General features: G+C 45.1%; 1 protein-coding gene across 1 annotated transcript; it reads left to right on the top strand.

Moving 5' to 3' along the window:
- Positions 1-24,777: 24,777 nt before the first annotated feature.
- On the top strand, positions 24,778-26,938 carry LOC111066265 (venom carboxylesterase-6). Its single transcript, XM_022354735.2, has 4 exons — positions 24,778-25,777; positions 25,841-26,188; positions 26,270-26,559; positions 26,615-26,938. The coding sequence occupies exons 1-4, from the start codon at positions 24,875-24,877 to the stop codon at positions 26,826-26,828; spliced, it is 1,755 nt and encodes a 584-aa protein (XP_022210427.2). The 5' UTR covers positions 24,778-24,874; the 3' UTR covers positions 26,829-26,938.
- The last annotated feature ends 233 nt before the right edge of the window (positions 26,939-27,171 follow it).

The raw sequence follows: 27,171 nt of genomic DNA, 5'->3' as shown, positions 1-27,171 counted from the left end.
GCCTTCCAAGTGTTGTTCCTGGCATTGGATAGTATTTTTCAACTGCACAATCGGACTCAAAAAGATTCTCATTGTCGAGCATAAAGTCTGTGGAGCTGCTTAGGGCCAGGCTTGGCTCAATACCAGCCGAGGGCTTAAAGCGCACAGCCCTTAATCCTGGAAATTATTTGAGTCATCCATTCTTCTAGCTATACCCGAAAAGCGAACACCTTAGGCAGCGATCAAGGTTCTATCGCCCCACTGTGCCTTCCAAAGTGCCGAACTGATCGCTTTTTGTTCTATGTCAAAGATTGCCTTAGGTTTCCTCTAAAAAAAATACTTGCCTCTTCGTGCATCTTTTCGAGATTTCCTTGCCGGCAACATTCTTCGGCCTGCCCTTAAAGTCCAGAACTAATTTGGCTTAAAGCAGCGACGAGCGACGGCGCGGCCGACGATTCGATAGACATTCGATTTCCGACAAAAATTTTAATTACCACAAATGAGAGGGAGGAAAACTCTTTTGGCTGGAAATTAGCTGGCAGGGAAAATCAATTAGCTGCCAGGCCAAAAAAAAGGAGGAAAAAAAATCTATACAAAAATAAAAATAGAAAAATAAACAAAGCCAGAAGCAGGACGAGAGCCAGGATGAGACGAGATGAGCGGGGGAGTGGGTGAGTGGGTGAGTCGTCTCTCGTTCCACTCTTTAAATCAATAAATCATCTGCAAGCAAATTAGTTGGATGTGGAGGTGTGGGTGAGTGGATGGGTGGATGAGTGGGTGGATGGATGGGTGCTGGAGTGGGTCAAGAGACCGACCATTAGTCTTGCTTGGACACGGCTCGACCCAAAGTTGTCCTTGCTCTTGCCTTCTCTCTTTCTCAAGCTCTCGCCACGTTTTTTTTTTTTAATTTTTTTCCGTTGTGTGATTTCCGATCCAAAACCACGTGATTGGCTTTTAGAGGATATCCACCCAGGCCCAAAATCCAGTCGCAGTCGCAGTCCCAGTGCCAGCCCCATCCTCTGCTTGGAGCAAATGAAATCCATTATATTCATGCGCAACAAAAGCCAAAAAGGATGAGTCCGCAGGACCCCGAAGAAGAAGGAAGAAGGACTCTTGGACTCTAGGGCCCTGAGCGCTGGGCGCTGGGCGCTGGCCGATGTGCTGTTCTGGCGACATAAAAAATTCATTAAAAGTAATAAACTAATTCCATTCGATCCTATTAAAAATCATTTTCGAATTAAGGATATTTGCATATCCTTAATAAAGTTTTACCGGACACAAAGGCACAGAAAGTGCGGAGTGGAGCAGGGAGCAGGGAGCAGGGGCCGGGGCAGGGCTTTGCCTTTGTGACATTTTACTGGCCATAAGCAGACAAGTGGATGAGCTGTGGATGGCCCCACCTGCCCCCTGAGTCAACCCCCTGCTCCGGCAGCCGCTCATCAGCAGCGCCGTTGGTGGTTGATGCCATGCTGATGAGCCGGGGACAAGAGCCATGGACTGGGAGTGGGACTAGGACTGGGACTGGTACTGGGAGTGGGACAAGGTCCAAGGACTAAGCATTCTGTATGGCAGGGGGGGAAATCTTGTTTTTATTTGTTTGTTTACCGTCCGCAAAATGAACGTTGGCAGCGAGTATTCGTTGGGTGCGGCGGGGTATATATATTTAAATTTTATCGCAAGAGGTCCGGAGAGCCTGATTGCCTACGGATTTGCCGTACCGTACTGAGGACACTTTCGGCTCACAGCTGCCAGGACTCATCAATCAGATGCAGACTAATTACATAATCTCCTCTTGATTATGTTGCCGCACAATTGTTGTTGTTGTTGTTGCTGTTGCTGTTGTTGCTGCTGCTGTTGCTCTTGGGGCAAATTGAACTTGTTGAGTGATGCATAGCGGGACGCAAGGACATCAGCATACACATAGAGCTCGAGGGTGGCCTAGAGCCGGCGCTCTGTTCTGGTCTGGTCTGGTCTGGCCTGGTCTTTGTTTCTAGAGCTAATCATTGGCTGCTCTCTGCGAGTGGGACAAAGAGTTCCCTTTGGACTGGGACTGCCTTTCGAAATGGGTTTGATAATGGGATTCGGCGTGGCATTCGGAATGGGTTTTGGGAATGGGCTTGGAATAACCAGATTCTTTTGTATACTCAAAATTTAACCAGAACCGAACATGCTACGACATGCCAGAGGATGTTAATGTTGTTTTCCCATCGCTTCTGCCCTACACTGACACTTTATTATTATTCCAACGCAGCCAAAAAATATCTGACAACTGGCTTTTATTATTTAAAAATATCTGAAAATATCTTAGACCAAATTAAATTAAATTAATTAAATTAAATTAATATACAACAGCCGAATGAGATCCCAAAGTCAAACCTAGGTATATTCTGCTAGACTTGAGGCTGTAAGGCCTCTTTAATTTTTTTTTATTATAAGATTTTTAAAACGAGATTATTTTTATTTGTAAGATTTGTTGACAAAACTTGAGTATCAAGTATCCTCTTTTTTTGTTCTTTTTGCCAGTGAAGGCTCTTCACATAAAGAAAATTTTATTTACTTTTTATTTTTGGTGATATCCTTTGGTATTATTTTCATTTTAAGCGGAAAGCAGCAATTCAATATACATTTTCTCTAATTATCTTCTCATTCCACTTTTTATGTGCCGCTTTCCTTCTCTGTCTGACGCTCTCTGTCTCTCTCGGTGTAATATTCTCAGTCGGGAGAAGCTTTGTGGGAAAGTTGGTGCTGAAGAAGTTGAAAGAGAATCGGTTTATAATGCCTCTGGTGACCTTGATCCGTGCACCAACAAAGTTTCCGCTTTCTTCGTCGCTAACACACAGTTTATCTGCTTCTCTCCCTCACTCACCCTCTCTCTCTCTCTCCTCTCTCTCTCTCTCTCTCTCTCTGTCTCTCTCGCTCGCTATCTTTGGGGATTTTCTTTTTTTTCTACGCATTTAATGAGCAACTGCAACAACAACAAAACTTCTGGAATGACCTTGACACTGAAAAGTAACTGTAAAAGAAAAATGCCAAAGAACTTTGCGTATTGCGCAAGCGGCGACGGAGACAGCGGCGACGGCGGCGACGGCCAGCCACTAAACTTTAAGGCGTGCCAAAAACCCCTTCCACGCCTTCACCCTCCCACCAACCAATCCTACTCAAACAACTTGAGTGACTTTCTCTCCGTGAGAGCGAGTGAGAGAAGGATAGGAAGCAAGAGAGAGCGAGCGAGAGAGAGAGAGAGAGAGCGAGAGCTATGGGGAGAAAGAGAAAGCGGAAACTTTGTTCTAAAGTTTGGTAAGAAAAAATTAAACTTACGCCAGTTTTAAGCAAAATTTTATACAAAATAACAAAAAGTGCCGACAACAGGAAAACGGCGACGGTCGTCGAACTTTGACCCCAGTCAAGTTTACAACCACAAAACGAAGTAGCCCCCCACCACCCCTCACACACTAGAAAGACTTTCTAATGACTTGCCAGCATATACCCTAGGCGGAGAAAAGCTGCAGACGAATTGAGTGATCATCGAAGCCGCACAGGCAAGCAGCCATGCCAGGGTAGGATCTGGCAGGTAAGAGCTGCCAGAATATGAAATATGATTAATTCCCAGATCACATATTGTACGTAAATTCGTTGGAGAGTTCTCCCACGCAAGTCACGCTTCTGCTCAGATCTTCTACACTTAGTGCAGGGTATTCAGAGGCGGCAATTGGCGGCTATGGGGACCTAATACACAGTCTAAACCAACTGCAGGAACAGAACAACAAGATTTACAAAAGTAAAAGGCTTTATTGAGCCTCTGCTCCACTCCTCCTCCTCCGCTCCTCCTCTCTTCTATCCATCTTCTTATGCGCCCCCATCCCTCTGCTCTCTGTTCTTTGCAAGTGGCTGCAAACTTTGTTTGAGACAACAGTTTCGTCTGGCCGCTCTCCAGCGTCTCCTTCAGCGCCTTTCCCCCGCCTCAACGGAACCGAACCGAACCAAACCGTAGCAAACTTTACCCGAACCGAACAGCTGTTGCCGATGAGATCAGCTGACTTTGCTTCAGCATCAGATCCGCTGCCATTTTTCGTTCGCTTTAAGGACTTGCTTGAGTTTGGCCGCCTGGCCGCCTGGCCGCCTGCCTGTTCGCCCTCGTTCCCCATATTACGAGTATTATTAGGCCGAACCGTCGCCAAAGTTCCCAACAACAACAACAACAACAACAAAACTTTTGACAATACCTAATTGCAAACTTTTTGATATCGCGTGAGTTTTGGGGGCGTGTACCGCCGCCTACTGCTGCTACTGCTGATGATGTCGATGCCGTTGCCTCGACTGCGCTCCTGGTGCTGCCTGCCTGCTGCCAGGCCACTTTAAAGAGGTGGCCTGGCCCGCCCGTTGCGTGTGCGTCGGCTGGAGCTTGGCCTATTTTGTGTTCTATGTGACTTAGACGCTGCCGAGAACAACAACAACAACAACAAAAGCTACAAAAATGATAACATTTAGTGCGTCGCAAAAGTTTTCGCACACTTTTTGTTGTTGCTGTTGTTTTTGTTTTTTGTTTTGTCGTTTTTGTTTTTTATAAATTTTTTTTTTTTTCAAACTTCTTCAGCGGCGACGGCGTCGGCAATGGTTTGATAGACCTCAGAAGTTTTTTGTTTGTGTTTTTGAAAAGTTGTTCAATATGTCTCAAACTCGACGCGCGGCGCCTTACTTTTAAATGTATATGGTGAGGGGTTGTGCCCCCCCCATGAAGGCTTAAACGGCAGCAGAATCAATAAAAGTCGTCGACTTTTTGGGGGGAAAATGCGTGTAATAAAGGAAATAATTTAAACAGAAATATGGATTTACTCTTAATCGGTTTTGAAACGGTGTTTGTAACGGCTGCTTGTAATTATTGCTCATTAGCAAAATGAGGTAAAAAAATAAAAAATTTAAGGAATTAAAAGTTTAAAATTAAAACTGATTCTAGCTGACAAAAATTTATGCCCGACTAGAACTAGGCCAAAGTAAGGCACTAAGAATTAAATAGCCCAAATAAATGTGTAGGATGTATAAGATAAAGCCGTGACTCGTGGAATATCTGTAGAGTCTATAGTGTAGACCCAAGTAAACATGGGTAATTATCAACACTGTAGGTAGTACATATAAGTATATAAACAAAAAAATAAAACTGTTATGTACTCATCGAAATTGCAGTAGCTGAACACTTATTTGTTAAACAATAGTAAAAAATAAAAAGCTCAAGTTGAATGCTTATGATCGCCGTACAACGGGTCTAAGCTCCTATTCGGAAATGTGATTCAAAACTATTTGATTTCCTTCTTAATATTTCCTCTATTTCCTCCATTTCTTTGCACAGAATCCACCGATGCATCGCTACATCGCCATGGCAATTTCAGCCACCTTAAGTTCTACTTCTTAGAGATATTTCCTTTAGACTGAAACACTTATGCTGAGAATATATTGTTTTCCTTTTCAAACAACAATTGTATGTGCCAGAGGAACCTCTCCCAAGTATGCACATTTGATCGACATCATTGGTAGCAATTTTTGAGCACTCTCTGAGGGGTAAAACCTTGGATCCAGTTTTGAACGTTCCATCCAAAAGGGGATTGAATTATTTAGCATGTAAGGAGGGAAAATGAATTCCTTAAAGTTCTCTGGGGAAATGATATTCGGAAGTGAAACTTCGGTTGCCATTTGCCGGCTGATCAATCATTTGATTGCAATTTTACCACACACGCAAAGTGTGGACCATAAAAATCAAGAAAAATCGTACATCCCCGTAACACACACACACACAAACACTACCATCACCACACACACACACACACACACACATTGTAAATCCCAGGGAAACGCAAAGGACTCTCCACTTAGCGGCTAAAGCCTCTCTGACAGCCTGTGGCTTGGCTTATATTTCATTCATGATGCTGCCGCTCACCCCCTGCTCACCGTTTGACAATTTTCAATAATTTACAAGGCCTGCTCCAGGGGGGGGGTGGGCGGAGCGCGCCACGCAGCGAGGGGAGATGTCAGCAGTAGCAGACTGAGACTGTAAAAAAGAATGACAAATGATCGTGCAAACATTTGGCAAATCCACGATTTCCATAATGAGAGGCACACACACACGTACGCGCACACAGATACCCCCATGCATGTATGACAGATAAATATTATGGCATAAAACACTTTGGCGGGACGGCAACGGCAACGGCAACGGCAATGGCAGTGGCAACGGCAACAGCCGCGATGACGAAAACAAGGACGCCACTTGGCGCATTATTTCATGAGGTCGTTACAGTCAACGCTGTCTCCGCCATCTAGAGACCACCTCACCTTGCCACACCCCACACAATTCACCTCAAAGCCTGCCACCAAATGGACTTACTCCAAACATATAAATAACAACGGCAGACGGGCCGAGCCGACTACCACTAGGACTGTACGAAGAAAGAACAAAACAAAGAAGCAACCAGGCCCAATATTGCACTGCAAGAAATTGTCTGCGATGGCCCAAGCATAGCTGACTTGAATCCAATTTAAATGAGCCATAAGACAGCAACAGATCCATCCATGCAGCATCATATGGGTATTTCTATACCAGATTTAGGGCTGTGCACCTGAAAGGGTCATCTAGCGCTTCTCTTCTCGCTGTGTTGCAGGCGTAGGCGGTGGCGGTGGCGGAAGGAGGCCCCAGCTAGCTGCAAAGAGAGAGCGTAGCATACTGCGTAAATAATGCCACCTGTGCTATGGGAGGACTGTATTGGGGTCGGTGGCGGTGGCGGTGGCGGTGGCGGCGGTTGTCGACGGGGCATGAGCGACACACACACACCGCTTGACAAAATTATGACTTCACTTACAAGAAAACATTAAAGTTTAACATTAAATGGCATGTCATTTGGTAGGAAGCACGACACACAACTCCGCTCTGCCACAAGCACACGGATGGATGGCAGCTCTGGAGTCGTCGCTGACTCCGTTAGAAACGGCATGTCAGGGGCCACATGTCAGGGGAATCTCCCTGCCACTTTCCCCAGTGTGGGGGGGGAGGGCGCTTCTTAAATGGCTCTGCTACACATCATCAAATTTGACTAAATTGCATTTTGAGCTGGAGTCGAACGAACTTCGATTGGAAACTACTGCGTGTGGGTGGAGGATGCAGGGTGGGGTATATATGCATAGGATGCATGCTGCTGACAGCTGGTGGACAGGTGGCATGTGGTTTGTGGCATGTGGAGTGCTGGTACAGTGAAGGCACCAAAGAAGCTGAGCATCGGAAACCAATTATTTTTGCGGTATTTCCAATACAAAGGCAGCGGTAAATATATATTAAATATATTAAATATTTAGATGCAGATAGAATCAAGAAATTCGCATTTAAAGAAATCGGAATTATGTCTAAGAATCGAAGGATTTTAAACAAAGCAAACTCCAATTATTATAATATATATTATTATTAATTATGAACATATAATTCCATATTAAATAATAAAATAAAATGAAATGAAAGCCCAAAAATGCTCAGCCTAAAAATTTTCGTTTTATTTAGTAAATTATGTCGCCTTCCGCTTTCTTTATGCTTTGATTATTTAATATGTATAGCAAAACATTAAAAACATTAACAATTCCATTAACTCCTACTTTAATCCACCTTTTTGTAATTTTACATACATATGTACATACGTGGATGTAACATCAATCTGTTTGTAATTTAAGAAATTTGCAATAACAGATTGATTCCATTTCAATCAGTTTTTGCCATTTATCTTTGGCAAAAACTTATCTAATTACGGGACTGGGCCGTGCTCAAAAGTTTTCACTGTAGCCCAGGAGCCATGAATCTAGTATATGTGGGCGCCCGTTGTTGTTGCCATTGTTGCACTAATTGTTTTATGCATGGCAAAAAGCCATAAGGTCATAAATACAATAAGTCAAGCTCCAGCTAGATATACGAGTATGTACGGCGAAAGAGCTAGCGACTATGCCGTAGAAGTCCGTGAACAGGATAAGTATGAGATTGGTGGGCGGGGGGATAGGGGGGAGGGTGTTGGCAGGCAGCGACATCGGCTAGAGGCAAGGCGCTCATTAGGATAATTGCCTGCAATTAACTAAATTGCCGCCGCATTTGTCGCTCCTCTCCGCTCTGTCTCTCTCTCTCCATCCGCGCAACCAGGGCGCTGGTTTGCTGCTGAGGATTTTTGGGATGGGTGACACTTGGCGCTTACACAAATTATGGCTCATAACTCGCGCATGGCATGGGATGGTGTGACATCCCCACAATCACCACCTAAAAATCCCGCGCACCCCGGGAATCCTCGCAAATCGATGCGGTTTTTGTTTGTATGCCACACATTCTCGATGAGACATTTTGCAGCCGCTTTAGTGCGTTTTAATTAGCTGACATCATTTGATCCAAGCCAAGCCAGAGGTAGAGGCTGTTGCGGCCCCATCATGTGGCACGTTCCTTGGTCCCAGCTCGTCCGTGATTAGATGACCGCTGAATTGGTAATCAATGCCGCCACGCTCGACGGGCTTAATAAAAGCGTACGTGACGGCCCAGTACCAGCACCAGCACCAATAGCAGCAGCAGCAGCAGCAGTACACCGCAGCCCTACGATTTTTCGCATACTCCTCCTCGACGGGCAATGGATGGACGTGTCTGGTAATGAAATCATTTCCTTTTGCTCTTTTCAACTTTTCACCAGGATTATTATCATCGACCATGGGCTCAATTCAGCTCAGTTCAGCTCAGCCCAGTGCCAGGGATTCCCTGGCTGAGACCCACCTTAGGCTTCTGGTGCATGATCGCATTAAGTTCGGTTCGTGTTTCCAGCTCCGTGTGTTTTTCTCTGTTCGTGCTCCACTTGCCGCCGATTGCCGTTGGAATGCCAAATTAGTCTTCGTCCTGTTGTTCCCCACCCCCTCCATCCGCACATTCATCCAACTCTACGAGCAAGTAGTTGAAAGGGGCAATGCTTTCTAAAGGCCAGGCCAGGTTACGAATCGTTATCCACTCACTTATTGCCTGCCAACGATCTGCATATACATAAAAATGTTTTCTCTTTTTAACACAAGCTCCAAAGATTTTCAAAGTCGTTAAGTGAACGAATGGAAAGGGTTTGCATACGTACCACCATTGGGCTTAAGTTGAGAAAACAAAGCACATGCCAATGGAAATCCTATATGCAGTTTATAGACGTTACCTGAAGCTTCTTTGGTGCATTTTCCATCAAGCAGCAGATCAAGCAGGAGATCAAGCAGGAGATCCAGCAGGAGATGAAGCAGGAAATCAAGCAGTGAAACCTGTGGTTTGGTGAGTGTTTCCTCTTGAAATTATCGTTCAAGCAGTTTTTTGTTCACTTCTTCAGAAGCTTTACTCTCAAATGTGGCCACAAATGACCCAAACACACATACTCAAACATATGTATGTACATAGATTGACTCTCAACTTCTTGGGACACTATTTCTCGCAAATACTTTCTTCCGTAAAATTTTGCATAGCCATCAAAGAAATTATTTTTCCACGATTTAAGTCATTACGCACGAAATATGGAATTTTATACAATTTTGTTTACATTTTAAAAATTCCAAATTTATGGCCAAAAAAAAATTGAAAAGCGAAATATAATATTTAATGCAGGAACAAAATTTAAGTTCGGGAAACTTTTCTAACATTTGAAAACAGTAAGGAAAGTAAACGCATCCAGTTAAATAAAATAAATACACCATCAACTCTTTAGAAAAGCCACTTAATGCACATTTACTGCTATGTTTATAATCCTAATTGAATTTATTAAATAATTTTATTTATTTTTAATTTGTAATGACTTTAGTCTTTAGATGTCAATAGGTTCAGTGCGGTTTTAGATTAGAAAAGTGCGGTCTTAGGTGTGTCATGTTGAGGATATGTACAATGTGTTCCCATTTAAATGAAGTACATAGCACACAATAATAAATACGCTTTTAATAGCACAGAGTACAAAGCTCTCGCAATATCAAAAACTACTTTTAAATGCTTGATACTCTTCTAAAAAGTATCCGGATTATGCATTTCATTACGATTTAAACACCACGCACTTTCGGCTGTTTTCTAAATATTTAAATATTTAAAAAAAGGCGAGCTTGTCAAATGAATTTTCCAGAGCCACATGTCTTTGACAAATTTGTGCAAAAAGAAAAACAAGTTTGAAACTTTGATTAAAATAAAATTTCATTTCCATGGCAGCCAATTTTATGTTTAATTTCATTATTCCTATTATTTTATTTGTCCGTTTTTCCGTTTTTTTTTACAGCTACAAATCAACTAAATGGGTTTGTATGCAGCACTATAGAAGAAAAAAAAAAAAATTAAAAAACATTGCAGAAAATGGGGGTACAGCTTAAATGTGGCAAAGCAACGAAAAACCCAAAAAACTGAATCGATTTATTTGTTCTATTGGAGGCAGTCTGCCCCCCCTCTCTACCCTCTGCCCATACCCAGAGAATATCCCGCTCTCCGTTGGAGAAGGAGGCTTATGTACCACACGCGTGATGTACATAAGAGCGTATCTCGCTGCAGTGGGTGGAGCCTCCGAATGGCCATATCCAAGCCATGTGTGTGTGTGTGTGTTTGTGTGGGGGCGGAGGGCGTCAATGATGTGTCCAATCAGAAGCAAGACACACATACACATACACATATATATGTACATATACACCCACACACGCACCCAAAGTGAAAGCAGAATCGGGACATCGGAGATGCCCGCATGAGTGGGCGGTTGGGTGCGCCCATCCGCCTCTCTCTCCTCCTTTCTCTCGTATTTGGGTGTCTATGGGTGTGTTTGTATATATGTGTGTGTGTGAATGACAATGCCAACAACACAGACACAGACACACTCACACTCGCACACACAGGGGGAAAAAAGAAAGCAACGAAAAAGAAAGCAGCAGAAAAGAAGAAGGTAGCCGAGGGCCTCCGAAGGGCGGTGGTAGGGAGTGCGAACACAGAATATTATGGAAGGAGAGACGAAGCTGGACCCAGTCAGCCAGAAATCAACAAAAGCCTGTCGAGAGTGGGCTGGTGGGGCAGGCGGGGGGCATTCAACAAGACAGAAGGGGGAGACAAAACGTAAAAGAAACGAAAAAAAAAAATTGTTAAGCAGCTGGAAAAACCAACAAGCGAATGTATGTGGATAGGATATTCGTAATGCTGATGGAAATGTCGGATCGGATGGAAGATGCAGCTGAAAGTGGCACGGAACACGAGCCACGGCACAGGAGCAAAGGGATGCCAGCAGCGGAGATGCAAACTGGAGACAGAACAGATGACGGGAGTACAACGCACACTAGTCTACTCGCATGCAAGGGGCAGAGCGTCAAAGCCATGTGGGTGGGGTGGGGTGGAGTGGAATGGCATGGATCCTACTTGTCTGCCAACTTGCGAGTAAAGTGCTTGAAAAAAACTTGAACTGATTGGCTGCTCGGGCGGGATGGGTTGCGGGCTGGTGTGGGAATGCCCCTTAAAAAAAAAAAGGCAACATACCCACCTAATAATCATCTACATATATCTCTCACGCATTTTTACAGTCCGTACGAGTCCGTTCGCACCTTTACAGATTTTTTAAGTATTCAAATAATTTGAATTCTTTCACCACACTTCAATGTTTCGTGCCGTAAATGGATGTTATTCTGATCTTTCTCTGATTAAATACACACTTGCAGATATCTCAGAAAGGATAAGGAACATTTTTACCATCATTTAGTTCAAGTGTCAAACATTTTTACAACACCCAATAAGAGACGATAGAGGGATATGAATAACTCAAGAACCGTCACAGAGGCGTTCCTCCCCTCACCCCTCACCCTCACCTCCCCTCACCTAAGACCCATTCAAAAGTATCTCTTCAAGCTGTCCAAATGGCGCGCACAGGTATGCCAAGGCTCCGAAATTTGGTTACGCTTCCCCCATCCGCCTCGCTTTTGCACAAACAAAGCGAAGGGGGGGTGGAGGGTATAGAAATTGCCTTCTGCACAAGAGCGTGCGAAATTTCGAAGGTGGCTGCATATTTTTTGGTACGCTATACCCATAATGGGTATATTTGTTTCCATCAGGGGTTTGACTTTAACTGAGATATTTATTTGTATTTTGGAGATATTTATTTTATACTTATACGAAGCATTTGAATGGTGACTAACTTAATAGCGTATAAAAAAAATAATTTGCTGTGTGACTTATTCGAACTTATTGTAATAGGCGTACTCTAACTAACTTTAACCTACTTCACTTTACTTGCGTAACCATCCAAAGACTAAGCCAATAAGTTTTAGTTTTCAAGGAACGTAAATAATGATTATTTTTTATTATTTCTTTCTCGAAAAAATCATCCACTTAAAGTAGCCGCACAGAAGAATTAAATAGACCAATAGACTACTCTACGAATAAACTATGCAAATCCACAAAGAATTTTAAATTTTCAGTTTTTTGTATAATAATTATTGATAATAATTATTTTTTTGTATTAATTATTATTAATGATTATCCATAGTAATTAGGTTTGAGCAAACAAAATAAAACTCAAAAATAATGATTAAACTTTGAGTTGTATCCCAAAAACTAAAAAAAAAGATTATTGTTTGATTTTTAAATTATAGTTTATAACGAATACGGTCGCTGGTATTTTCATGTGTGTTCTTTATAGCTTTGCTATATTATAAAATCAAAATGTGAAAATATGATAATTCTCCTGGAAGGCTATCCAGAGTTCGTCACGACTCTTACACCTGGCCAAATGCCGTTATTTTTATATTCCGCTCTTCTATCTGCAATGAAGGGTGCGAACTTTGTCACTCCGTTAACGTCAAGGCCATGAATACATCAGCGCCCCAGTGGCTGATGCGATGCGCCATGCTCCGACTCCAGGAATGACGATTCGAACTGGAGTTGTTCTTGCCAATGGAGTTTGGGGGGTCTACGATTGAGGATGGGATCGGAATTATGGTTGGGATGGGAATGGGGTACTGAAGATTGGGAATTGGGAGTTGAACGGAATGGTCGACGAGTGTTCCGTACGCAGTGTGTGACGCGTCTCCATCTCCGTGTTTACCATCAGTTGAACCCGAAAAATATTTCACACCTTTGTTACCCACGCATTCAAATACAGACAGATGGAAATATGTACATGTACATGTACATGTATGTACATATGTGTGTGTGCATGTGGGTATAAGGTATGCTGCGTGTGTGTGTGTGCGTAGGATTGCTCGTTTGGCTGTCACTTTGCTCTGGCACTTTACCGTTCGCAGCGCTCGTTGAAATTCATTATGGCAAGCGGGAGCAGCGCCGCAGCAGCAGCGGTTGTCAGGCAAAGGAAGAGCCGGGCCCTGCCACTGAAAGGACAGCGACAGAGAGCGAAGAGATTGTCGGGTCTGGGCTGGGCTGAAGCGTGTGCTGCTGGAGAGAGGAGAGGCAGACAAAAGGCGGCGTGACAAACGTAGCGTAACTTAACGGAAGACAACAGACACCAGGCAAGCAGGGCAAGCAGAGCAAGAGAGGGAGATAGCGGCAGCCTCCGGGGAATGACTGAGTAACAAAAAGAAAAGCTCGCTACGTGGCCGAAGCTTTAGATACTCCTGCAGATCCATATTAAACTTTAACTCCACGACCGATAGTTATATGCAAGCAGTATCTGAAGACAAGCGGGCACCAGAGAGATCCTCCCAGATCCTGCCATCTACTTTCCAACCACAGCCACCCCGAATTACATCATACAATAAGTAATCGAAATCATAGTTATCGATGGCACCACTGGGTAGCAAATTAAATGCCACAATATATTCTGTAGAATCGGATATCACAGTGTGAATATCTTCTGATTTTCCATCTCTTGCTGGCTCCGAGTTTATTTGGAATTATGTTCGGTACGTTTTAAACATCTCAGCATTATTAATCATTGCACACCGTCTGTAAGGGTATAGAAAATACATATATATGAGATAGAAAATTGTCCTGGGGTATGACTAAAAACAGGCAGAGAACCCGAGCCCGAGCCCAGGCCCGGTCCAGAGCCAGACATGCGGATGGAGCGAATGGGAAACTAACTGACGAGGACTCTGCTCTGTCTCTGTCTCTAACAGCGCTCCTCCTCTGCTCCATTCAACGTCGTGTCTAAATGTCGACGACAGGCCATTTTCTATAACTTATCTGATTTTAATTGCTTCAAACATGTGCGTGCCACATCATTGTCCTCCTATCTATCTATGTATCTATCTCTCTTTTCTCTTTGCATCTCTCTCTGTGTGAATGAATGTGTGTGTGTGTGTGTGTCGACCATCCTTTTTGGCGCTGTCAACATTATTTCACGTTGAAGCGTTGCCAGAGCACAAAATGGTGGGTAGCGGATGGTCGCCAAACGCTCACGTCGTCACTCCAGACAAGTTGATGACCTCCAACTCCCTACCCACTGGTGCTACTTACTATCCGCCACCCACATCGCAGGCGGCGTCTCTCTCATGTGAGAGCTTTGTTTATCTCGCCCAAGCTGCAGCTTCTGGCTTCTTTTTATGAGCTTTGTCGGGCTTTGATGTTAATTACCCTGTAACAAGCGACGTCTTTCTCTGCCCGTGCCCGTGCCCGCGCCCTGCCCCCGTCACAGTTCCCCCCAGTCTTTTGTTCCACCCACCCCGCTGGCAGTTTGGTAAACAAAACAGTAGTCCCTCCCCACCCCCAACCACCAAAAATTGGCCCTCTATTTCTGGGTGTGTGTGTGTGTGCAGCGCTCGGTGGCCGAGATTATCTCCAAGGACCTATAAATCCAGTCATTAAAGTCAAAGTCACAAGACGCTGCCACAGCCAGTGCCTTATCAGCTTGGATAGCCTTGGATTGGGAGCGGCGTTGGGGGGCTGGGTATATCTCTTGAGCTGTCCCCATGGTCTGCGTTCTTTGGTTTTATAATAAAATTAAGTAAAATTCTTGAACCACCGCACACACGCTGCGAAATGTCTGCGCAAATCAGACGGTGCCGGGGCATATCCAGATCCAGCTGCTGCTGTGTCCTTTGTGGCTCCACTTTTTGAGTTTTCAGGCACTCCAGCCACAGCGCGATGTCTTTATTGTTGCCATGTTTGCCATATGGTCGCATCACCAGGCATCACCACCTGCTCGCGCCACTTATCCTCCATTCCAGCTGCGGCTATTACTTGGGGGCTGCTGTTTAAATTTTAAACTTTAAAGACAAATATGAATGTTTTAAAATATATTTTCTAGGCTTCATTAACCCATGGGTACATATGGCTCTGTCCTCTATAGACCTGTCCTTGGGTTCTGGCTCAAAGCTCAAGAATGTCTAGCATAATTGAAGGAATAATGGCCTCTATGGCCATCGATCCATAAGTGGTTTTTGTTTTATTAAAAGTTAATGTACATTTTCTTTGTAGCACTCACCTAATCCTTGCTATGAGTCCTGGAAGCAGTGAGCATTGAGCAGTGAGAGTCAGGAAAACTTTGGCTAACCCACATACATACATACACACATACATATGTACATACACTGTATGCCTTAGGTCTGCCGCTTGTTATTTGCGCTGTAAGTCCTGTGCAATCTCAGCCTCAAATCAGTATCAAATTTTGTTGTGGGCCGCAGGCCAATCGACCGACCCCCCAGTTGGACACTCCACTTAACCCACTGCCGTTGAGCTACACCCTCGACGGACTCTCTATTAAAAATGCTCACAAATGCGCTTAGCAGCCTGAAATAAATCTCCATACGTAAGATGACAGCTCGGAATAGTGGGATGGAATGGAATGGGAGTGGATTGGCAATCGGTTGCTGGGTATGGAGTTGGAGCGCGTTCTTGATGCCTATTTCGATGCCGATTGCGATTCCAGGCAGCAGATCTGGCTGTCACTTAAAAGCCATAAATAACTCATGCCCCGCTACGCTCATTTCGATTGCTGTCGATAGCTATCGATGCCTGCCGAGAGATTTCCGAGAGCATGGTCAGCGCCAGCTGGCGCCACTCGCATGGCCTCTAAAGGAATGGAATGGAAGGGGAATATAAGGGGAATGGAAGGGGAATGGAATGAGATAGGAATGGCAATCGTGAGGAGTGAAGCTATTGTTTTTTATTTAGCTTTAACTTTAATTTCGGATATGCGGGGGGTGGGTGCAGCACTTCCAATGCCAGCGACAGTGCCAGTGCCAGTGCCAGTTGTGATTTTACTAATTTGTCGTCGTGTTGACTGTCAAATTGGATGCCATGTGTGGGTGTCATTAATGTCAACCCCCATGGATGCGGGGCGACTCCGGCAGACAGACACAGAGACGACTCATTAATGCCACTCATCAAAACTATAACGAATGTTGAAGGGTCCAAACCCAGCCCCCACCACGCATTGGCAGCAGAGGCAGCAGCAGCAGCAGGCGGACGACACATCCAGAGACACATGAATATCCTGACACTATAAATTTGGGTTACCCTAACCAAGTTGAACCCATCCCAAACACAGACAGACAAACAGACAGACAGATACGACGGACGGAGAGACACAAGAAACAGAACGTAAACGGAGACAGTGGAAATGTGTTTTTGTGTTGATGACGCTGCTGATGGCATTTGTCGCCGTTCTCTGGCCCGTTTCCATTACGGTTTCATCCACGTCCACATCCTCATCCTCATTCTCATTCTCTGACGCCTCATCCCCATATATTCGTAGGCATTTTGCTATTTTCGCGTAAATTGCTGCTAATTTTGTTTATCGCAGGACAATTATCCAAGCGAACGAACTGACAAATGAGCCGCACACACTTGCCCCCCAAAAACCCAAGCCCAAACACATATACACGCTCGAAGGACATGTGTCCTTTGTTCTGTCCTCAAGGTACAAGGGCCATACAAACGGCATTGCTTGGCATTAAGGGATAATCTCAGTATTGAACTGAAAAAAAACTGCATTCATGGCATAGATTTATCAAGTTATATGCACGAGTATCCAATAGAAGCATAGACTGCAACTCGATCAGCTGCACGAATAACTGTTAAGATTCTGAACTGCTTTGCAATGCCTATAAATATGTAGAGCTGCTCTCTGCACTCTGAGAAGTCTCTCTCAATGCACTGCCTTCGCACAAGCAAGCAGTGCTAAGTACTTACAGTGCTGTGCAGCGGTTAGGCAAAAGCTTTCAATGCATTTGCACTCTTTGAAGTTGGGCAAATGCATAGTTTGCCACGATTTCCATTAAAGCTGTTGAATTTCAATATGGACACACTTTATGGATGGCCCTGGCCCTGGCTCTGGCCCCCGCTCAGCCACACGTTCGCTTCTTTATCCAATTATGAATTTTTGTCATTACGCGCCATGGCAATGGCAATTGGTCCTTCCGTACGGTACGTATCCCCTGCCCCACATTTCCATCACCACGCGCCCCATCCCCTTGCCATGGCCATCGCATTACCATTCACCATCTCATTCCCAATCCCCTGCCCGTCGCCGTCGCTGTCTCTTGCTCCTCTGCGGCGACAAAAAACGAACGCAAAAATCTCATTATGATTTCATTTCGTTCAAATGAAGCTCTCGTGCTGGGACTGTGTCCGCATCCGCATCCGTGCCGTGCCGCTGCCGGTGTCGGTGTCCTTGTCCAGCTGCCAGCGGGTGGCAGTCGTAGATGCTAGGTAGCTCCGGCTCGGCATTGGATTGGGAGCCGACAGTGGCATTGGTCTCATGTGTTTGCCCGCTACATGCCGCTGCCACCTTCATTGTTGTCCAGCAATTGCCGCTATGGGGCATTATTGCATCCAAAACCAAAACGAACAGCAATAAGAAACGAAGCATGGCAGCATCAGAGAGCAGAGCTTTTAATGCCCTTGCAGCTATTTTTTTTTTTGGAAACTATATAGCAAGCAATAATAATATGTAAGGGAATATATTTCTCTGCGCTACCAAATGTTCTTTAAAATCATAAGACCCCATTTTGAGGGTATACAAGAACTTGACTCTGCGGCTATTCCTATTCCTGTTCCTGGTGCTGCTCCTGCGACTTCTCCCACTACTGCCATCCCACGGCCGCCGCGGCTGCCGTGGACAACGGATAAGGCGATAAATTTATTTTAAAATAAAATTTACTTCCCCACTGTTGACTGCGTCTTCCCAGTCTGTCCTGGCCTGGCCTGTAATACCCTCCCCCCAGTTGTTCCTGCTGTTTAATTTTGTTTGCGTCGCCGAGATCCTGTTTAAATATGTATTTTTTTTTTGTTGTTTTTTATTCTTCAGCCCCGTTCTGATGTCCTTTGGTTGTCCCCATTGTTGCTGTTGTACCTTCTGCTTACCTTAACGGCAAAAAAATATTGTTGTGTCCTGCCGTATTTAAATTAAAATGTTATTTATGTCAGCTGTTTGATTTCTTAACTTGTCCCGCCCCATACACCCCCTCCTCTCCGCCATCCACGTTGGAAGGGACAACGCGCCCAGCCCCGATTCAAGGGACACAGGGCATTATTTTTTTTCCCCGTTTCTTCGTTTTCTTTTCCTTTGCTTTCCTTTGCCTTTCTACATTTCTTTTGTTGTATTAGAAGTCGAAGCGTAAGCCGCTTAGTTAGTGTTAAACGGCTGGTAGCGATACGTACCCCGCCTGAGGGCAAGCAATCGCACCACGTGGAGTGGGGGGTGGTGGGAAGGGAAGGGCCTCTGGAACATACTTCCACAATTGTGAGACATTTTTTTTTGTTGGGAAAAATATTGATTATAGAAATTTATTTCGACTTTTCTGCAGATTTTTGCTTAGTTTTTGCTAGAAATTTAAACCCAAACAATTTAATTGCATTTGTGGATTATTCGGTGAGTGCGATCTGCAAATCCTCAGCTTACCCGTTACAGTGCCTGTTATTTGCATTTGTTTCGCTTTAATTACATGACATACAAAATATTTGCTGGCATAACTGTTGATTCAGTAGCATTCCGTTGAAAATCCGTGGTAAATCAAACCAAATTGCGACTCATAAACCACAATTTAATGGCATTCCCCAACCACTGCTTAGCACTGCTTACCACTGGCGTGTTCCGCAAGGCCAGACCCACGACCCACCGCTCCACCGCTCCCTCCCACCGCTCTGGTATAGGCCTTATGGCAATTGTGCACTTGATTGTTAGCGCCTTGTTGGGCACCCAACAGGCCGAAGTATCCCAGACCGCATTGCCTGCCATATGGCTAACAATGTTGTTATTGTTGGCAATGGTAATGCCGGGCATTCGGATGCACTGGGCCGGAAGCCGCAGCCGGCAATCGGCAGAGAGCGACTTGAGAATGCACTTGACTTGAAATGTAAAGAATCAGCTAAGAGCACGCCGCAAAAAAATACGCATAAAGAAATAAAGAGGGAGCCACACCCCCTCCCCCGCCATACACACACACACACACACACACCAAAGCGAACAAAAAGTTTGCTCTCATTGTTTGGCAGAGATGTGCAAATTTTTCAGCTTTGCGCTGAATCGCTCACTCACTCTCTCTGTTTGCATACCCTTGCGATGAAGATGCTATGATTATGAGCAAATGTTCGCAACGCAAAGAAGGATCGGAGCATCCATATTAGAGTATCCAAATCTCCATATCCATGGAGGCAATCGAACGAAATCAAGTGGCGATATTCCAATCGAATTAAATAACCTGAAGTTTCATTTGGCTTCTCCATGGCTCAGAAAAATTGCATCCAAACCGGATGACCATTCCATATACATATGTACATACATACATTGCCACCATGTGGGCAATTATTCGTTCTTCTTGTGCCCCAAAGCTACTGCAAGTCTATTAATTTCTACTATACGTAGACGAGTATTACGTAGACTTTAATAACAGCCTGTATGGGTGTATGGGTGGTGTGCTGCATTAGATTTGTATTAAATCGTGAGGAATAACTAAGTTTGCGTTAGAGGCAACAGGCAACAGGCAGCAGCTACAATGAGACGCGACTAACTGTTTCTGTCTGTTCTTCGTAATTGTATTAACTACACATCTGTTCGCTAGAGTGAGTGAGCGGGAGAGCGAGAGCGAGAGTGTGTGTATTAGCGAGAGTGGGTGCGGAAGAGACAGTGTGTCAGCGAAAGTGATGGGGGATGGGAGTGGTGGAGTGGCGCAGCATCAGCTGCCACAACTAATTAGCAGGGGCCCACATGCATAGGCAAACTGCGTTAATGGAGTGCGTAATGGGTTAATTTTGGCCTGGCAATTCTCTTTCGCTCTCTTGCGCTCTGCTCTCCCGCATTATGCCTCCTCCACTGCTTTGCCGTCTGTCAATGTTTGCACTTTTGTTTAGCCTGAGCCGCTGCTGCTCTGTGGGAAGGTGTGGGTTGCATGGACGAGGGCGCTAGCTGTAACGTGAAACGTGTCGACGTCACATCCAGTGCTAGAGGCGGAGAAAGTGGCAGTGGCAGTAGCACAGTGACGGTCGGTGCCGATGGCGCAGTGGCGCAGGAACAGAACGGAGTCAGATCCTCTGCGTTGACGACAAGTTAATCACATCGTGTCCAATCATGCGAGCTAATCCCTCTGACAGGCTGCGCCGCTGGTTCGCTTCGCTCTTAACTTTGATATTTTCTTTTCCATACTCTTTCTATCAAACGGTACAGGGTACTATGGCTTGGATTCTGCTTGGGCTCTGCTTGGATTCTGCTTGGACTCTGCTTGTATTTCCATATGTATGTATGTTTGTGCCTTCGTTAAGAACTGGCCCATCCATCCAACCCTCGGTGTGAGGGTATCAAAACTTCGACAAAGGGGAGGATAACAGATTCCACCTCCTCTGATTATTATTACTATTATGGATGTAAACCTCGCAACATCTGCTGCATATCAATTTGTGGCCTCTATCCGAGCGCTTAACCTGATCCATGTCAGGTCGCCTCTTCCTAACACCCAAACAGCCGTCCACCGCCCCGAAATCACCGAGCGAGCGAGCGCCCGTCCCGTCCCACAGTTAGCTGGCCCAAAGTTTTTTTTTTTGGGTTATTGGGCTTAGGCGGCTAAGCCCCGTTCCGGACATTGGCAATTTGCATTTCCCGATTCGACATCATCGACATTTCCTAGTGGCCAATTATCGCTTAAGCTCTGCTGTGCTCAGCTCTGCTCTGCACTCCAGCCACACGTTTTCCAGGGCCTTTAAAGAGCTTTTGTTTGGGCCGTGCTGCTGTCACAGGGGGTAACGGAATGGACAATCCCTGAGACTGTTTAAAAATTCGTTTAAATTCCATTGCCAAAAGTGCCGGATCCCCTGGTTCCGTCCGCAAGTTGGAAAGTCAAAGCAAAGTGGAAAAATACGAGAAAAAGGCTGGGAAAATATGCAGCAACCGCGAAATTGAAATTTTGGCTTCGCCTGCCGCCGCGGCTTCTTTGCATTGTTGTTTGCTCCCCGACGAGGTCTGGGATGGGATGGCTCACCACCTGATCCTAAGTAAATACGGGGACAGGCCAGGCAGCCAAAGGGACACCCAGATATCCATGCATGTGGGTGTATATGGATATACTTACACTCTAAAAAAAAAACAATACGATTAACCTCAGAATACTCCGATATTATCCGTTATTAAGAACTATATACAAATTATTCAACTTAATTTACATATATTAAACAATTCACACAAAATTGCAATGTTTATAAATCCAATGGATGTCAATATAAGTTTAATTATTGCCAAACAAAATTTAATTAAATTGCATACATTTCATACAAAACTGTCCTGCTGAAGACCACTCTTTTCAAAATCATCAACTGGAGCATTCTACAAATATTTCATTTTATTTTTCTCAGTGTATATATTCGTAGGGTTTTTTTTATGCCTCGCGAGTTCGCTTTTCTTTTTAATTAAATGAAACCGGAGGAATTGACCCAAAACGCAGAATAAATAAATACTTTAGCAAGAGGATGAGGATGTGGTGGAGCAGAGGTGAAGGTGGAGGTGGAGATGGAGATGGGTTTGTCCTTCTAAGCATCTGTTGCTCCATGTTCGCCTCTTGTTTTTGTTAATAATTATTTCACTTTTTTCCCCCTCCGTCCAAGTCGAAGGAGGTGGAAAGAATTCAAAAGATGCCGCATAGCCATTGTTTACTGTAGAAACAAACCCGAAAAATGGCAAACAAAAAAAATAGAAACAAAAAAATTCCGAAAAAAAATAACAGAAACAACAATAAATATTTCACCTTCAATAAATCATTTTCCATTCCGCTGCTGGGTATCAAATCCCCCCCACACCTATCCACGCTGTCGAAATAAAAAGGGTTTCGTGTCAACCCCCAAAGTGTTTTTGCGTTTTTGTGTATATAAGATTTTAAAAAAAATTAAATCCAAAATATGTTTAAATAAAAACACAAGAGATGCCCATGCCCAAAAATCGCTACGATTTTTTTTTTGTCTAATTAATTGTAAGTAAACCGAAAGCTAAGTCGGGTAGACACATGAGTAATATAAAGATAGTAATTCTCTGAATATTTGTTTAGAGGCAAACAAAATTTGTTTATTTCGGATTTTAATCGTTTATCCAATTATGATCTGAGACAGATATGTATATAGCCAAGTCCATCTGTCCGTCTAGTTACCGGAATCTGTTAAAACAAAAATAGTTTTCTGTTTTAAAGCTCGGCTCAAATAAGTTTGATTTACATTTAAATTTAAATACATTTATCATCGAAATTGACTTTTTTGTTTGTTTGTTTTGGTTGTAACGAAATTTGAGCCACATCATTTGTCCCCAGTGGGATCTGGCTGGACTGGGCGTGTAATTAATTAAGTTCTTGAACCACTTGTGATGTGTCACCTTTTCTGGTTTTGTGCTGGTTAAGGCTCTCCTGACCATGGGCCATCATATTCAGACATATGAATGTGCATCTGCATAGGTCGTACTTCTCGTAGTTACTTCGTTACACATACATACATACATATGTACATACATACACATACTCGTATGTAACTTTTGGTTGGACATTGTAGAAGTTTCTGGTTGGTTGTTTGTTTGCTTGCTTGCTGGCTGATAAATTGCCACTCAAGTGGATTAAAAATGTTTGCAGCCGAATAAATCTGTGGCCTCGACCTGGACATTTTTCATGCACTGATGCGGTACAGTGGCGGTGCAGTGGGTGCTGCGGGAATGGTGGCTCTTACTCTCCCAAATGGCTGTCTGGCCGTGTCCTCTGCTCACATATTAGTTAAACTTGCAAAAAAGTAATCCCAAGTCAAGTTATGATAGACAGAAAACCAAAAAAAACAACAAAAAAAGGCGAACACAAATTAAAGGTTCAGGCGTTTCGCTCTATTGGAATTCCCCCCTGGCCGCTGTCTCACGCCGCCGCGTACTTTCTGGCAGTTTTTGGGGACTCATCAGCGACTCGAAGGCAACTTCAAAGGGCCTCAGAGGCAGCGCTTATTAGCTCGTCGGCATTTTTGGGCATGCAAAGGCATTTTTGAAGAGCGCTCATCTCATCTCCGGAGTCCGGACGCTGTTTTGGGTTCAGGTCAGTTCGGTTCAGCCAGCCTCAGTCTCAGCCTCAGCGCGCAGGTGGGTTCGGGTGGGTCTTCACTTTCATATGCTCACACAACGTTTTTATTTTGTTTTACAACTTTCAAGTTTTTGGTTTTTGTGTCTGTCTGTCTCTGTGTGTTTTTGTTGTTTTTTTTTTTTGTTTTCTTTTGGGGCTCAAAAATATTTCTCATGCATACATAAGTATGCTCGGGCACATTCATAAAATTCAGATTAACATATTACTTAATCGGTGAAGCTACCACCATTACCCACTCCTGCCGTCTCTTTTCATTTAACGAGTCTTACACGAATGCTGCAAAGACCTCGAGCCCAATCGAACCAGGCTCGACTGCTCGATCGCTCGATCGCTCGACCGCCCGACTCCAAGGCCAATGGCATTTTTAGTTCGACTTGGATCGATTCCATTTCGACACACATAGTTACCCCTCACGCAAATGGATGTACGTATCTGTTCAGATACTCGAAGTTATCTGTTTCTGCATCTGTTTATAAATTATAGTTGTAGCCACGTTCTGCATAGGTGTCGGGTGCGGGGAGCAGCGTACGGTGTGCGGTGTTCTGGCTTAATGTGCCTTGTCATTTGCGGGTCCAGCATCAACAAGCACGCCAAATAAAATTATTAAATATCAGCACTGTGGTGCGAGTACTGCCAAAATTGACTAGCAGATTCTGTGCAAAAATAAAAACTTAATTTACAGACATCCTGAATAGAGTTTGGGATTATAAAATAATAATAAATAATTGCCTGAACGCATTGAGAGTGCAAAATGCATGTGAAAACTGTAACTACATTTCAGATTTCTAACTATAAAATTATAGTTTCAAGTAATTCTATTTTCCATCTATGCTTTCTATATTTACAACAATATTTCCAATATTTAATGTAATTTCCACATTTAAATTTTCAACTTTCAATTTGCAACTTTCACCGACACGAGCAAAACCTCTCAACGTTTGTTATATTCCGCAGAAAAGATAAAAAAAATTAATTAAAGATCATATTGAAACCAGCCTCGAGCCACTGTGGCCACGAGTACAGCTTGATTTGGCCAAATTTGCGCAGTGTTCCGAAACGAAACCCAAAACATGTGAAATTAATGTCGATGTTTGATGGTGATGCTGGTGGCGAGCCGCTGCTGGGCTGAGTGGCAAAAAGCGACACCGAGACGGCGAGACTTTGAGACACACACACCAAAAAAAAAAAAAAGAATTAATGATGTCGAGAGACAAGTTAAGGTAAGAAAAAATTCGGCAAACAAGTTCGGCGCACGAGTTGGCCAACACACGGAGCTAACTGAGACACTCCAACACTCCGTTCGATTCGGATGCTAGTGCTGATGATGTTGTAATCTTAAAACTGGCAGCGTCGTGCAGCAGGCAAATCAGTTTGACTTCAAGAGCCAATGGCAATGGCAATCGTTGGGACGCGCACCTTGCTGCTGCTCTTGATCCACTGCAGCTGGAGTGGGGCACGCAATTCGCAGAGCCTGCACGTGCGCCTACCGCACGGCGGCTGGCTGATCGGCCGCCACTTGACCACGCACAATGGTCGCCACATGAGCGCCTTCATGGGCGTGCCGTATGCGGTGCCGCCGTTGGGCGAACTGCGCTTCAAGGCACCGCTGGCCGCACCTGGCTGGGAGGGCGAGCGATTGGCGGTCAAGGATGCGCCCATATGCATGCAGCGGGATCCCTTCCGGCGCGACATGCAAATCGAGGGATCCGAGGACTGTCTCTATCTGAACGTGTACACACCGGAGACGATCAACTCGGAGAACAGTTCGCTGCCCGTGATGGTCTGGTTCCATGGTGGCGGCTGGCAGTGCGGCGCGGGAGTGAGCAGCTTCTATGGGCCGGACTTCCTGCTGGACCACGACGTTGTCCTGGTGTCCGCCAACTTTCGTCTGGGGCCGCTGGGCTTCCTCAGCACGGAGACCGTCGACTGCCCGGGCAACAATGGGCTCAAAGATCAGCTGGAAGTGCTGCGCTGGGTGCGCACCAACATCGCCTCCTTTGGCGGCAATCCGCGCAGTGTGACCGTCTTTGGCGAGAGCGCCGGCGGGGCAAGCGTCACCTATCACATGCTGTCGGAGAAGTCGCGCGGCCTGCTCCACCGGGGCATTGCCCAGTCAGGCACCTACTTCAATCCCTGGGCCCAGCCGGCGCACAAAGGTGTGGCCGCCGGGCGAGCCACTAAGCTGGCCGAGCTGGTGGGCTGCGGCTCCTCCGGAGAGTGGCCCGCCAAGCTGGACTGTCTGCGTCAGAAGGCGGCCGAGGACATTGTGGCGTCGCTGTACGACATGTTTGTAAGTGCATTGCATTGACTCCTTAATCCCGAATTGAGAGCTGACCGTGACGGTGTTTGGCAGGTCTGGGACTTTGATCCCATGATACCATTTCCCCCGGTGATAGAGCCCGAGCATGAGGACGCATTCCTAACGGTGCCGCCGCGTCAGGCGCTGAAGCCGCATGGACTGGAGCTGCCGCTGCTGGTGGGCGCCACCGCTGAGGAGGGGCTGCTGAAGACCGCTGCCCTGCTCAATTTGCCGCAGCTGATGGACGACTTTAAGGCGCAGTTCGAGCAGGTGCTGCCCGTGGTGCTCAACTACGATCACCACGAGGATGCCGTGCAGCAGCAAATAACGAAGCGCATCGAGGACTTCTACTTCAAGGCGGGCCACGACTACGACAAGTCCAACCACCAGAACCTGACCGATGTGCGTATCGAATCTGCAAGAGGATTGTTTAATGGTTATACATCTACCAATGTACTAATATATATCCTTTTTTGCCTGCAGCTTATTTCGGATGGATGGTTTGTGGCTGGCATCGACGAGTATTTGCGTCTGCGCCTGTCCCAAAGTGGCGGCCCCACATATGTGTACCTGTTCGATCACAAGGGCGCCGCCAGCTTCTCGGAGATCTTCAAGGGGGAGCGCAACGAGTTCTACGGTGCCTGCCATGCTGAGGAGCTGCAGTATCTCTTCCCCATTGGCCGGGAGCTGTTCGTGAGTGCGGTGCCCACACGACAGGATCTGGAGCTGCGGGAACTCATGCTGAACCTGTGGGTCAGCTTCGCCCGAACGGGGTAAGTGCTATTAACTGAGCATTGGATGGGCATAAACATTTTCCGATTTCCACAGCAATCCAAATCCAACGAATGCCTCATTAAACCTGCCCCTATGGCAGCCCTCGCCCACATATCCGGTGGAGTTCGTTCGTCTGGGCACCAAATCTGATGAGGCAGCCGCTGCGCCGCTATTCCGCATTGAGGCTGAGTTAATGCAGCAGCGCGTCAATTTTTGGCGCGACCTCCAGCCGCATGTCCCCGCCAGCCATCGGCACAACGAGCTATAATCCAATGAGTCTATTTGTATACACATTCACATATTTGTGTTATTATATATCGGTGAATGGGCGTCCACCGCAAGTAAAAGAAGACAAGAAATGTTCAAATTACAATTAAAAAACAAAACTTTGCTAACATAACGGCGCGTAGATGCTACCAGACTGCTGAAATTCCAATTCCAACATGCCAGATGTGGCAAAATTTATCTAAGCCTTGTGCAGTGCTGCCATACCATTGAAAAATGGCTGAACGGTTAAATGCACAAAAACAAATGCATTGTATTTGAATATAAATAGAATGCAATGCGTAAAAGCACACAAAACATATGTTAAATAAAATCCATTATTGTTG

The sequence above is a fragment of the Drosophila obscura genome, unplaced genomic scaffold, assembly GCF_018151105.1.
Source record: "Drosophila obscura isolate BZ-5 IFL unplaced genomic scaffold, ASM1815110v1 contig_165, whole genome shotgun sequence".
In the NCBI taxonomy this organism is placed as follows: Eukaryota; Metazoa; Arthropoda; class Insecta; order Diptera; family Drosophilidae; genus Drosophila; species Drosophila obscura.
The sequence above is the reverse complement of the archived record's forward strand: the minus strand, read 5'-3'. Positions and strand labels throughout refer to the sequence as shown.